We start from the raw sequence: 13080 nt of genomic DNA, 5'->3' as shown, positions 1-13080 counted from the left end.
TATCCTCATTGTACATCTTCTGAGGTAGTTTGCCCTGTAAGACGATGCCTTCCCATAGCAAACTAGTGAGCTCCAATGCTGAGCAGTGTTTTGAACCTGGCTGTCCAAGGTCCAAACCTAACACTCTAACCATGGTAATTTTATTTTATTGTTTTTAAGTTATGTATTTCTATGTGTTTGGAAATCCAGCCCAGATAAATGCATTTGCTTTATGGTGTGACATAAACCTTCACAATTATATGTAGCGTACTTTGGAATGACATAGAAAACCAGTTGTGCTTAGTAAATGATGGCATGAGAGAGGAGTAACCCCGAACATACTGTTCATTGTGAACCACTAGCTGATTACCTAATTTCCCCACCACCACCACTACCACCATATCATTACATTCACGTAGACCACTGTGGAGGTCCTAAAGTATAACCTAAAGTACTTCATGACTTTTTTTGCAGGCATTCCTACATCCACGGGGCTGTCTTCATTGCGGCAGGGTACAGAGAGGACGCCCAGCGGTTTCCATGGGTGCATTCATGATGTCCGCATTAATAATGAGCTGCAGGATTTCAAAGATCTACCGCATCAGTCAATAGGGGTCCTTCCTGGTTGCAAGTCCTGTAACATCTGCAAGCATGGCATTTGCCGCTCTATTGAGAAGACCAGTGTTGTCTGTGAGTGCCACCCAGGCTGGACAGGCTCACTATGTGACCAAGAAGTTAGAGATCCCTGCCACAGTAGCAAGTAGGTTTTGCTCAGTGTTGGATGGTAAACAGGGCAGAGAAAGGGAGATGTTTCCTCAGTTGGTAACATCAAGATTGTTTCTTAGAAAGATTCATTAGAATTATCTGTGAGCCTCCCCCTGCCCACCTGCTTGGCATATTCTTATTGAAAATGAGTCAAATTTTAGGTTGTATTTCATCTAAATTCACCAAATTGGAGGTTCAAAATGTGAATCATAATACTGTTACTGGTTGTTTGTTTTGTGTGTGTGTGTTTGGTTTCTAAATCTCCTTACTGTGAAGCTCTGCATTATTTTTCAGATGTTAAATACAGAGGAGAAACTAATGAATCTACCTTTTTACATGTTACATTTCTGTCAACTACGTTCATTCTGAAATCTGCAAATCAGCTTTCTCTCTCTTCTTTCCTCTAAGATGCCTCCATGGCAAATGCATAGCCACCAACTCTGCTTACACATGTAAGTGTATAGAAGGTTACATGGGCATGTACTGCGACAGAAAGAATGAGTCCTCCAACTCCTGCAGAGTTCTGAAATGTAGCCATGGGCAGTGTAAGATCTCTGCGCAAGGCGAGCCCTATTGTGAATGTGATCCCAACTACAGTGGAGAACACTGCGATAGAGGTTGGTACAATAGCAATGTGTGTTCCCTGTGCTCTGCTCTAACCAGTTTGTTCACCTGCAAAGGAACACAGGTGATAAGAGAGTTCTGCAAAATTTCTCTCCATTCCAGGGACAATTTCTGTGTAGATGCTGCATTTCACATAGTAAGGTTACAGTTTTTTTAAAAGATGTGACACATCTTCAGCAGTGCACTTTGACTAGCAACTGGGCTTCTTGGATCCATGTGGTACCAAAACAAGTTCTGTTTATTCCACACACATAAATAACCCGATTAGATGGCAAGTGCAGGAAGAATCTCTGTTTCTGTTGTCACCTCTGAGCCAACCTGGATCTGTTCATAATGCCATCAGGGGCGTCATTATAAAAGGCCCACCTGGGCACAGACCCCAGATCTTTTTGAGCTGTGCCCCGGATCTTTTGAGCTGTCCTAATTGCCTTTTTTTTTTTTACATTTTCCCATTGGCTTGCATTGGAAAACAAAAACTGCCATAACTTTTTTAGTTTGTATGATAAATACATGAAATTTGGAGGCTTGGTAGCCCCCATGGAGCTGATTGAATCTGCCAAATTTCAGGCAGTTAGGTCCAGTGGCTTTTGTGCTAATCACAGGTAAAATTTGCTTTTTTCAAGAAAATGTGTCAGAGCAAAGAGCTATAATTTCTTTGTTCTTCCACATAAGTGTATGGAATCGGGGAACCTAGCAGGCCGTATGGAGCTCACTGAACCTACCATATTTCAGACAGTTGGTCCAGTGGTTTTTGCGCTAGCCATGCATAAAGTTTCCTTTTCTCAAAGTCTAAAACAAAAAGTAAAAACTGTCAAGTCACCCAGGGGATTAGAGATCCTAATCAGAAGGTGTTTAAGGTGACCATTAGGAGGCCACTATCCCTAATCTCTGGTGTAGGGGTTTTTTGAGGCACAACAAAACCTCTCTCCCCCTACTTTTCAGCTCTTACATACCCACTGTTGGGAGCTTGCCTGCAATGAAATTTTGAAGAGGGAGACAGAAGGGAAGAAAGAGCTCCATGTGAAATACTGGTATTTCACACAGCATCTGATTTTACTGCCCCAGACTGGAACCTTTGGCTTCTGCAGAAGTTTAGTAGCTTCAGTACAGCAAAGGATCCAATCAGGCTCCACAAACTTCTTTCTCCCCCTCCACTTTAATTTCTCCTAAAGAGCTGTAGGACTCAAATAATCCCAAAGGGAGGGTTAGGACTATGTGGCATCATTATCGAGAAACTGATGGGGCTTTTAAATAGGTTCTACAGTTTTAAAAAAGCTAGAAAAAGCCCTCAGCCACCTCACCTCATAAAATTAAGTACGTGTAATCCTTTGCAAACCCTGCGCAGTGTCCTAAATTCCTCTGAAGTACTACCTCTCTGAAAGGAGCCACTTGGCTTAGGGAATTCTTTCTACCCCCCACCCCCATGCACATTTCCAATCACCATTCTTCTTTTCGTCTTCCCTCCCCTATCCTGTTCTTTCTTTCTGTCTCTTCTTTATTCCACCCAGCGCATGTCTTGGGGAATTCTTAAAGATAATTCTCTTCAGCAGGAAGAGAAGTTATGAACTGTATTTGACTTTATACAAACAGACAAGAGGGTTGTTTTGTCTCCTTCTCCTCTCTCAGGTCTTTGAGAAGAGTGGGTTCACATGGTTGCAGAGAAACAAATCTGGGGCTGTTTTGTTTGTCAGTTGCCATTATCCAGCAATAGGAAGGGCTGTAGCTCAGTGGTGGAGCACATGCTTGGCATGCAGAAGGTCCCGGGTTCAATCCCCAGCATCTCCAGGTAGGGCGAAAGAAACCTGCCTGAAACTCCGGAGAGCCGCTGCTGCCAGTCAGTGTCAACAATACTGCACTAGATGGACCCAAGGTCTGACTCAGTATAAGGCAGCTTCCTATGTTCCTATGAACAGAAAGCTTTAATTAAAAAAATAGGAGTTTGGGGTTTGTTTTTTAAGTGGAGGGGAGATAAATATTGCTAATTTATGCAATCCTATGTATGCCTACTCAGAAGTTATGTTTAATGGGGCTTACCCTCAGGAAAGTGTGCATAGGATTCCAGCACAAGTTACTTTTGCAGGGACATTTGCACCTTGATGTTCTGCCTGTTTACTCAGAAATAAGTCCTAAGTTGTGAGCATGGTATTGCAAGCTTAATACAGTGTCTACCCAATTCCGTATAATGAATTGACTACCCTTTCAGCATAGTCCTATGCATGTTTTGTCATTTGGGAGTTTGGGTTTTTTTTGCCTGAACTCTACCTTCAGTGGTAAGGGAAAGGCACTTAGTACATGCTCAGAGTGTCTCCATAACTTAGCCCTAGTTTTGAAAACAGACTCATTGGCTGAATCCTGGTGAAGTCTTGGCACAAATGAAGTTATGGGAAGGAAGATACAATGAGAGCTTGTGCATAACGAGGAGGTAGAGAGGAGTTGCACAAAACAAGACATCTGTTTTTATGAAGAGTTGCTGGAGGATGGCAGGATGAGGAGGGATGGCTGCATGGAGGGGAATAGAATTGGTAGGGGGAGAATGTAAGTGCTCAGTGGTGAAAGAAAAACATTCTGCACATCCTCAGAGGCACTCTGTATTTAAGAACATAAGAACAGCCATGCTGCATCAGACCAAGGTCCATCTGGTCCAGCATTCTGTTCACACAGTGGCCAACCTGATGCCCATAGGAAACCCACAAGCATAGCACCTTCCCACCCATGTTCCCTGGCTGCTAACATTGGTGAAATGTAAACAATTCTAGTAATTCTAAATTAGAATGTATGTATATCCTTCAGAAACTTTGCAGGTTTCTTTCCTGGGGGACATCTCTAATGACATGTGCATTTTCATACAAATTTACCCAAAAACTATTGGGGAAGGGGTAAATGGAAGGGAAAGCAAATCACTCCCTCACCCAAATTGGAGAACTCCCCTTCCATATGAACTGCTGCACCTATCCTTCTGAAACTTTGCTGGTTTCTTACTTAGGGACAACTCTAGGCTGTCTGTAATTTTCAGAACAATGGTCCACAAGAAAAATAAGGACAGAAGTATGTCCTCTTTTGGAGACCTCAAAATGTCAAGGCCACCCTTGCACAAAAACCCTTGCAGCTAGCATTCTGAAATTTGGCAGACATGATCTCCTCTGATGAATCCTGAAATTTGTATCCAGTTCTTCCAAGGAATTAAAATATTATTGGCAGTTCCCTTTAAAAGAAAATCAAAATATAAACCCTGCACCTATTTTTCTGACATTGGGTAATCCCCTTCTAGGGGGCTACCGTGCCTGAAATTATCATCCAGTTCTGACCAAGAGAAAAAAGTTAGTTTTTTTCTAAGTTCCCCTGGTAGTCAACAAGAAGCGTAAAGACTCATTTTTCCAAACATTGACTCAGGTTTGGTGCTGAGCTGAAGTGGTTCGACTACAAATTGGCTAGAGCAGAAACAAGATGTTTTCCAAAACGCTGAATCGGGGTCTGAGTTGAAGTGGGATCAGGGGTCAGTGCACACTTCTTATGTATGTATGTTTGTAATCTATACACACATGCAAGCACACCACATGCACACACCACATACACACACGCACATATTAGATGTGCGCTAAGACTCATATATATATATATATATATATATATATATACATACATACACACACACACACACACACACACATATGTATATGCAAATTTGTGTTATGGGTCTGTGCCCTGGATCTTTTAAGAACCTAGCAATGCTCCTGCATGCCATCACTGCTCTCTTGAACCCTATTACATCATCAGCTTGCATGACATTTTCTGGTAGGATTAAAAACCATAAACCTTAATTAGGAACATAGGAAGCTGTCTTATACAAAGTCATATGGTCTGTCTAGCACAGAACTGTCTTTACTCACTTGCAGACCTGCTGGGAAACTGCTCCGGAATTTAAGAAAGGAGTCTGTCTCTGTGCTCTACCATTGAGGTTCAACCTCTGCCCAAGCATGTGACCCACCACTGCACTACAGTACCTGTACATACTTGAAAGCAGAAGATAAATTTCTTTTGGACTGAAAGTTGGTTAACATTTCTGTCAATGCTTTTCAGCTAAACCTTATTAACATGTAGGAAAAACATGTTATTACAAGGATGTGAAATCTGTAATTATTCAAAGTGGAGTTTATTGGCAAAATAAAGTCAGCAAAGCCTCTCTCTCTCTTAGTGTATTACAGCTTGCTATATATTTTAATGAATAAAATAATTAGGTTTAACCAGGAAATAAACAGATATAACTCCCAGCTAGCAGTAAGAAGCAGCTTTCACCCTCCTACAGTCCTTCTGTCCCAAGCACCTGGACAGATAAGTCCAAATAATGCCAATATACACACATGGTTCAGTGTGTGATTAATCCCATTAAATCAGGCAACTGAACTCCTCCTTAGACATAGTAATGTTGAGCTATGCTTACACAAAACGGGAAGACAGAATGACATGATATGCACCATGCTAATGGTGTATGAGGCAGGCAGAACAATCCTCTGATCCCACTATTCTGGCAGCTGGTAACATCAGTATAATAGTGGTGCAATGTAGTTGAGAACCCAGCAGCAGCAAAATACATTGCAGAGAACATCATTTTACGTGAGATGATGTAGCAACATCAACAGCATCAGTGACAACTCTACCACTGCCTACAATTCTCAGCATTGTGCACCGACCGTGACATCACAGTAGCCATTCATAGAGGAAGTAATGAATGCATAGTGATGGCAGAATGACCCTGTGATGTCACCCTATCACATCACACATACAAAACAAAATTTTGCAGCAACAAAGATGCCAAAGTATCCCCCCCGCCCCATGGCAGACAACTGTGGTGCAGTGTACAGGAGGCTGTTTGTTTGTATGAGATTTGTATGCACCCAATGACAAATGCCCTCAGGGCAGTTTACAATAACAAAACCAAGCAACAACAAAAACAACAAAGTAACCAAAAATACAACAATAAAAGTATAAATATAATAGAATATAAAACAATTAAAACATTAAAAAAATTAAAAAAACATTGAGGAGCTAGCAGTAAAATTAATAATCAAGCAACATATTAAAGAGTAAATGCCAATTGAAAGAGGAAGGTCTTAAGCTGCTGCCTAAATGTATGCAATGAATACCCCAGGTGGATCTCCCTAGAAAGGGCGTTCCACAGATGGGAGACCACTACAGAGAGGGCCCCTCCTTGGTAGCCACCCATCACACCAATGTGGGTGGCGGTACCCAGAGAAGAGCCTGCGAAGGCAATCTTAACAGTTGGATAGGAAGATATGGGAGAAGGCACTCCTTCAGGTAGACTGGTCCTAAGCTGTTTAGGGCTTTAAAGGCACTGACACTTTGAATCAGGCCCAGAAACTGACTCACACAACTAGTGCAGTTGATGCAGCACTGGAGTAATATGTTCAAAACAGCTAGTCCCTAGCAATTGACACTAATAGCCACACAGTCCAGGGCTTCCTGCACACAGGGGTTTGGCCTCCGTTGTACCATCAGTGTAGCCACCCAGCAAACAACTACCCTTTTGACAAATAAACACACAGGGCCACACAGGAATGGAAGTTCTGGAGCCATGGAACCCCTCTCCAGTTCCATGGCTCCATAAGGAGGAAGTATGCAGAAATCTCTGCATGTCAGGTTCTCCAGGAGAAGGGTTGAAGTCTTTCCAGGGGGGAAATGTTCCCACACAGACACTGCAAACAATACTATTGTGTCTATATTGAAGCGAGCAAGCACTATGCAGAAGGCCATATGCGCAAGGAAGAGTGGAACCACGATAGAAAACTCACAGGGACCAACTCCAGCACCTGCTTGGTAGCTTAGTAGGAAAAATCACTCGAATGGGAGATAGTGGTTCAGTCTCCCCACCCCCCTGGAAACTTCACCACTACTATACAAATTTACCTTTTGGCTGCCTGACCAGCAAAAATGAAGCCCCCCAAAGGTGAAGAAGTCAGGACTAGAGCCCATATGTCCCACTCCACTGGGAACTTTATTTGGAGCTGAAGTCCTGTGGAAAACATGTATATGAGATCTCAGGTTTAAACCCCGGTTGCAGCCTTCCACTAGAAAAGGCTAGGAGAAGCTGCATACATGATCTACCCAGAAGGGTGTATGTATGAACCAACAGCCCCATCTTACTAATTGCCTGGCATTTTCTACAGCCCCTTTCATCTTATCCGGCAACATCTTCCCCCAGTTCATTTCATGAATTGTCATTGTCTACTGGCTGTTTTCCCAGCAGGTCTTGCCCCATTCACACCCCTCTTCCAATAGGGAGAGGGAAGCAGAAAAAGTGAGGCATTGGAGCCCACCGTGCTGGTGCTCCAGTGGCGTAGCTCAGGCCATGTTGCAGACCCTCAAATCTATTGCGATGTGGTAGAAGCAGGGTGTAAAGCTACGAAGGATCGTTATTCTTTTTTTCCTTTTGGATCATGTCTGGTAGACTGTAAGCCTGCAGGCAAGAAGAGTGGTGTTTCCCTAATCTTGTAGTATGCTTAGAAAACTGTAGTTGCTTGATAAATCATCATTATTATCCCACAAGGGAAGAACCGGATTTGCACTGGTGACTGCTGCTACTGATTGTGTGTCTCTATGTTGCATGAGGAGTGGGCAACGTCCTTCTCTGTTGCAGCTGTTGAAAGGCTGTCAGGTTGTCTATGGAAAGACAGCAGGAGTTATGAGTAATGGTCCGCAGCCACAACAGAGAATTTGTGTGCCTAAATGCTGATTAGAGCTTAACAACTAAGTTATGGGAAGGGATTGCAGCCACCTCAGTGGTCTTCCAGTTTTCATGCCAAACATGTGCTCTCCTACTGGTGGCAGGCCAGATGCTGGTCTGAAACATTCTGCTGCCTCTGGCACAAGATGGCACTTCCCTCCATTCCAAGTACAAAAGCTTGCTTACCTGTCTGGGATGCTTTATCCTTGCATCTGCAGTCACAACAGTGGAGCAGAGGTTTCTGTTGGTTATGCCTATCTGGAGATGGGATGTCTGTGGGGGTTGTAAGATGACATTTAGCAGTTTACCCTTTCTACTCTGTTGTTACCCAGGGGAGAGGGAGGAGAGTGTGTTTTCGCCAGTGTTCCCATCACCAAAGTTCCCACTTTTGTGCCCTAAGTTCAGTAGACATGGAGGCAGTTTTAGGAAGCCTGTGCTGCATGTTGTTCTGTGATTGGCTGCAGAACTGTATCCTCCATTATGGTATGTGGGCAGAACCTGAGGCAGGATGTCGGTTGTTTGTAGGCTCTCCATTGACTTCCACTGAAGTGCTTTAACACACTGCTTCTTTTGCTGGTCTAATATTATGCCATTGCAGGGGACAGGGCCTGTTCCTCACCTACCACGTCCCCAGCTCCTCCCATTTGGCCTTTGCACAGGCAATAAAATACCAATGCTGCAACCATGCCAGTATAGTACTACAGCAGCATCACCATGGTTTCACCAGCATAACTTTACACCAAGGTTATGCCTGTATAATGCCACCATAGATTCCTAACCAGCATATTTTCAGGTGCACTGGGTAGCAATCCGATCTTTGTCCAGCCAACGTAAGTCAAGGACAGGATTGCGGTATGAATTCATGTTCTTGATGTCCAGACTTTTGATCAAGCAAGTGATTCTTTTTCTTATTTCATATCTTTGTTTGTCTTAACAGAAAATCTGTGCCAAGGGGAGATCATTCGCGAATTCATTCGGAAGCAGCAAGGTTCCATATCGTGTGTCTCCACGGTCAAGATACCTCGAGTAGAATGCCATGGCAGCTGTGGGAATAATCAGTGCTGCATTGCGCTCCGGAGCAAAAGACGGAAATATGGCTTCCAGTGTGTGGATGGCTCCTCCTTCATGGAAGAGTTAGAGAGGCATGTGGAATGTGGCTGCGCAAAATGTTTATAAACAGCTGATCAGCCTCTTTGCCCCTTTGTTTCAACTCAGATGTGCTATCAAAAATGGGACCTATTTACTTTTAAGTGAAGAAGAGAATATTAAGTATATTGTAAAATAAGCAAAAAATAGAAGTTATTTTTAATATGAAAAGTGACTATTTTCATCTTTTATTATATAAAGTATCTGACCGTTTTGGGTATATGTATCATATAGGGAGTTATTTTTACTATGGATTTTTTTACAGTTGTAAAAAAATTTGGGAAAAAACTATTCCAAACCTAAACACAGTGATTAAGAACAGAGTATAGTTGATGATAAGCTTTGCACGATGGCCAGATATGAAGGTAATTTGAAGGGTTTGCCACAGAAAGAGTGGAACAAGTCTTGAAAGTTTCTGGATAGATGCACATCTAAGAACTATAGCTCTCAGTCATCCAGGCATGCTCCGTTAATATCCCTCTCAGCTGATGATGAAACTGTTAGTTGTATTTCTCACTGTTGTGGATACGCTTGATACCATTGCCAAAAAAGCACATCACAACACCTTCATAGCTTGGGCTTTACGCACAGATGTTATTATGCACATATTAATGCAATGGTAGTAGTAACATGTTTTGTCTTCTGTGTATGATTGATTTCACAGTATCATGTTCATAATCAGTTAAATTGGCTAACACAACCACTCTTGCAAATGGCAAATTTAGGGAATGTTTTGTTTATGAAGTTGTGCGTGTTTTTAAGTAACAGATGGAACAAAAGTGTTGTGTAACTCCTAATGAATAATAGAGGGGGCAATCCATTTGCTTGACACATCCCTCCCTGCCCTTCCAGCATGTGGGACAGCACTCCCTCTTGCTGACCATTTTTGGCTCCCATTCTGCATGTACAGAGCACTGCATGCATTTTCTCAAGGAAGGGAAGGACCAGAGGGAAATCTCCTGTTGTGGAAACATTCTCACTTGTAATTCCACATGCTTCAGATTGCAAAGCAAAAATGCAAAGGATGCACTGAAACATTGCCTTACCAGACGATGACAATCCATTTTAAAATTCTGATGTCTTTTTATAGGAATATTTGACTTACTCCAAGAGATCTGTCATTTTGCCCAGTGGGTAAACACAAACCTATTGCTTCTTTCAGCTGCTCCTTCGGCATGCTGAACTTGATACTACATTACCACACATTTGCAGATGACAAATTCTTGCTGAGATTTAACTCCACCCCACACATGCCTAAAACAGCCTCTGTGTGGCTGATTCAGAGGGCAGCATGTAGAATGTCTTCCCTTATAAGATTGTCTCCACACCACTACCAGACAGTTCTGGTGTGTGCTGCCAATGGCACGGGAAGTCTTCATGTGATAGCAGTGGTTCATATGGTGTGTCCCTCTACATGTTACAGCTGCCACATGGAACAGCCACTAGATGGAAGCTATTCCATGCAGTTTCTACAAGGGGAGGCATAATGTATTCAGAATGAGACTTCAGTCCTATGAAAGTTCTACCTGTTGACCAACCATAAATGCCTTTGATATTTTGTATAACTAAATCTGTCTTATCCTCCCTTTTCTTTCTTTTGTTTTGCTTGAATGGTAGTAATGGGACAGCCTATAATTCTAAGGAGCTATTGATGAGAGAAAGTGGAATGATCAGGAGTGCCAGAGAGAAAGAGAGAGAGAGAGAGAGAGAGAGAGAGAGAGAGAGAGAGATGGCTTTCCACAGTCCCGTTTGATGCTGAAATCCTGGCAAAATCACTTGAACTTGGGATCAAGGTCTTTAGAGTACAGGATACCCATGCTTGTCAGGCACAATAGATTAATATGTTTGCCTTTTAGCCATGGGAGTGAATCCTGCTAATGGCCAGCAGTACAGCCCCTCCACAAAGAGCAGACTTTTCCCATGCTACAAGCATTTCTGTCCCCCACCCCCTTTCCATGTTTCAGGAGTCTGAAAATACTTAGGAGTCTTTATTCTAATTACAGTCTTCTGAAAGCCACAATCGTTTGTTCAGATTTCCTTATGGATTCTCAGGATAATTTCAGGCAGGAGGGAAATGACTGATACAATAGCTGCCTTTCAGAATAAATAGTAGTACATGGAGCCTGCAATCAGTGTAACATAAAACAATCACTAGTTACTTTGCCAAATCCTGATTGAAATAATACAGGGGAGAAAATGCCACTATGGAGAGTGGATTTGTTTTTTTGAGCACAATATGTGATGCTGGAAGCAGCTGGAGTTTATAATGTAGAAATGTACCACAATCTGTAAAGACCAAAAGTTTGTAGAAGCAAACGCAACACCACTGTCTTGTGTGAACAAGACTTTGGCACAAGCATCTTTTTCCTAATGATTTATTATTTCTCCCGGCATCTGTTACCCAAGAAGCGATTGCCTTTGTTGCACAGAATGGTAATCTAGCCAGAATAGGCAAATCATACAGTTGTAATGCTACTAAAGGCTTTACGCTGCCAAGAAGAAAACAATACAAAGTGTATTAAGACAGTAGCAGAGTTAAGAAGGTAGAGTCTCCATATGGCCTTTGTCTTCTTTTACTATAACATCTTATTAGACAAGGCAAAAAAGCCATCAATGTTTTGTGAAATAATTCCAAGAACGTTTCCAAAATTGCCAGTCTGAACAAGAGCTAGCCACAGTAGAGTACAGTTGGCTGTGGTTCATCCATTCATATTTGGACCATGCGGTGACTTAGAAGAAAAGACACTTTATTTGTTTTTTAAAATTAGGCAATTCATTCTGTGCTGTGTTTCAACTGATGAGATATGGAATCTAATTTCTTGTTTTGTTTTGTTTTTAAGTGCCAAAAAGTCTATGAAGTTAGTTTTAAAATGTTAATTAGATCTCTCTAAAAAGCCTAAGTGACCATATGTTTCAGCTATTGTAAATGGAATGCAGTAGCATACGTTTAAAAAATTAATATAAAGAAAGATGCTAACCCTATAAAAGTTGTACATTGGCAATGTGGATTGGTATGAATTTTGTGTATTTTACTAGATTGTCCTATTGTGATGTAATAAATTTAAGTAAATTGTTGGGTTACAGATAATTGTACCTTGTCCTGTGTTGCTGTGGAACTTATTTTTCTGTCATTTGGGCACATTTCCATCTGCTCCACTTGACTGGGCACATTCCAGAGATGTTTGAAACAGATGCCAGCCTCCTGGGCTAAGAATTCGTATCATGTAGGAGATATTTGTGCTCCTCAGAGATCGATCGCAGTATCAACTGACATGAGATACTCAGGTAATGTGTCAGTTTCCAGTCCCATGCAGGTGAATAATGACTGGAAAAAATATGAGCTATATAAATAGGTGGAAAGTGGAAAGAAGACTCCAGCTACAAAACTAGATGGTGCACAGAGTTGTGATGAAGCCTCTTACAACAGGATTGATGGAGAACATAATATTAGACTGAGTCAGCCTTGGACATTTGCCTTAAGGCGCACAAAGCCTTCCTTCCAAAATGGGTGTGTTTCAAGTCTGTGTTTTGCTAGCTCTCTAGAAACAACAAGAAGCTGAAACTTCCTTACGTTCAAAATAAGAAGTTCAGTAACAGTAGTAGACGTTGAACCAGCCATGACTGTGAGCTCTGTGACTTTCTCTGCATGGGGAAAAAAATATATTGTTTAAAGAAAGGTGGGCAGGGCAAATGACATCATGGGAGGGGGAGGAGCTTTGGGGTGGGAGCCCCACCACTTGACATCAGCTTGCCAGCTTAGTCACAAGTGGGGAGATAATCTGTCCAGCTGGCTTGAATGTGGGGGTGTAATTCAGCCCCTGGACCAG

At 42.2% G+C, this 13080-nt stretch overlaps 1 protein-coding gene across 1 annotated transcript in view; it reads left to right on the top strand.

Annotated features, from left to right (window-relative positions):
• Nucleotides 1-12344, top strand: part of SLIT3 (slit guidance ligand 3) — a 693114-nt gene extending 680770 nt beyond the window's left edge. The window contains exons 34-36 of the mRNA XM_084838630.1: nucleotides 454-739; nucleotides 1153-1361; nucleotides 9045-12344. Coding sequence (XP_084694756.1) covers nucleotides 454-739; nucleotides 1153-1361; nucleotides 9045-9283 — 734 coding nt within the window. The 3' untranslated portion in view covers nucleotides 9284-12344. The remainder of the gene's footprint in view (nucleotides 1-453; nucleotides 740-1152; nucleotides 1362-9044) is intronic.
• The last annotated feature ends 736 nt before the right edge of the window (nucleotides 12345-13080 follow it).

This window comes from Heloderma suspectum, chromosome 2 (genome assembly GCF_057233095.1).
Source record: "Heloderma suspectum isolate Gila_16-S chromosome 2, 16-S_ref, whole genome shotgun sequence".
Taxonomy (NCBI): Eukaryota; Metazoa; Chordata; class Lepidosauria; order Squamata; family Helodermatidae; genus Heloderma; species Heloderma suspectum.
The sequence above is the reverse complement of the archived record's forward strand: the minus strand, read 5'-3'. Positions and strand labels throughout refer to the sequence as shown.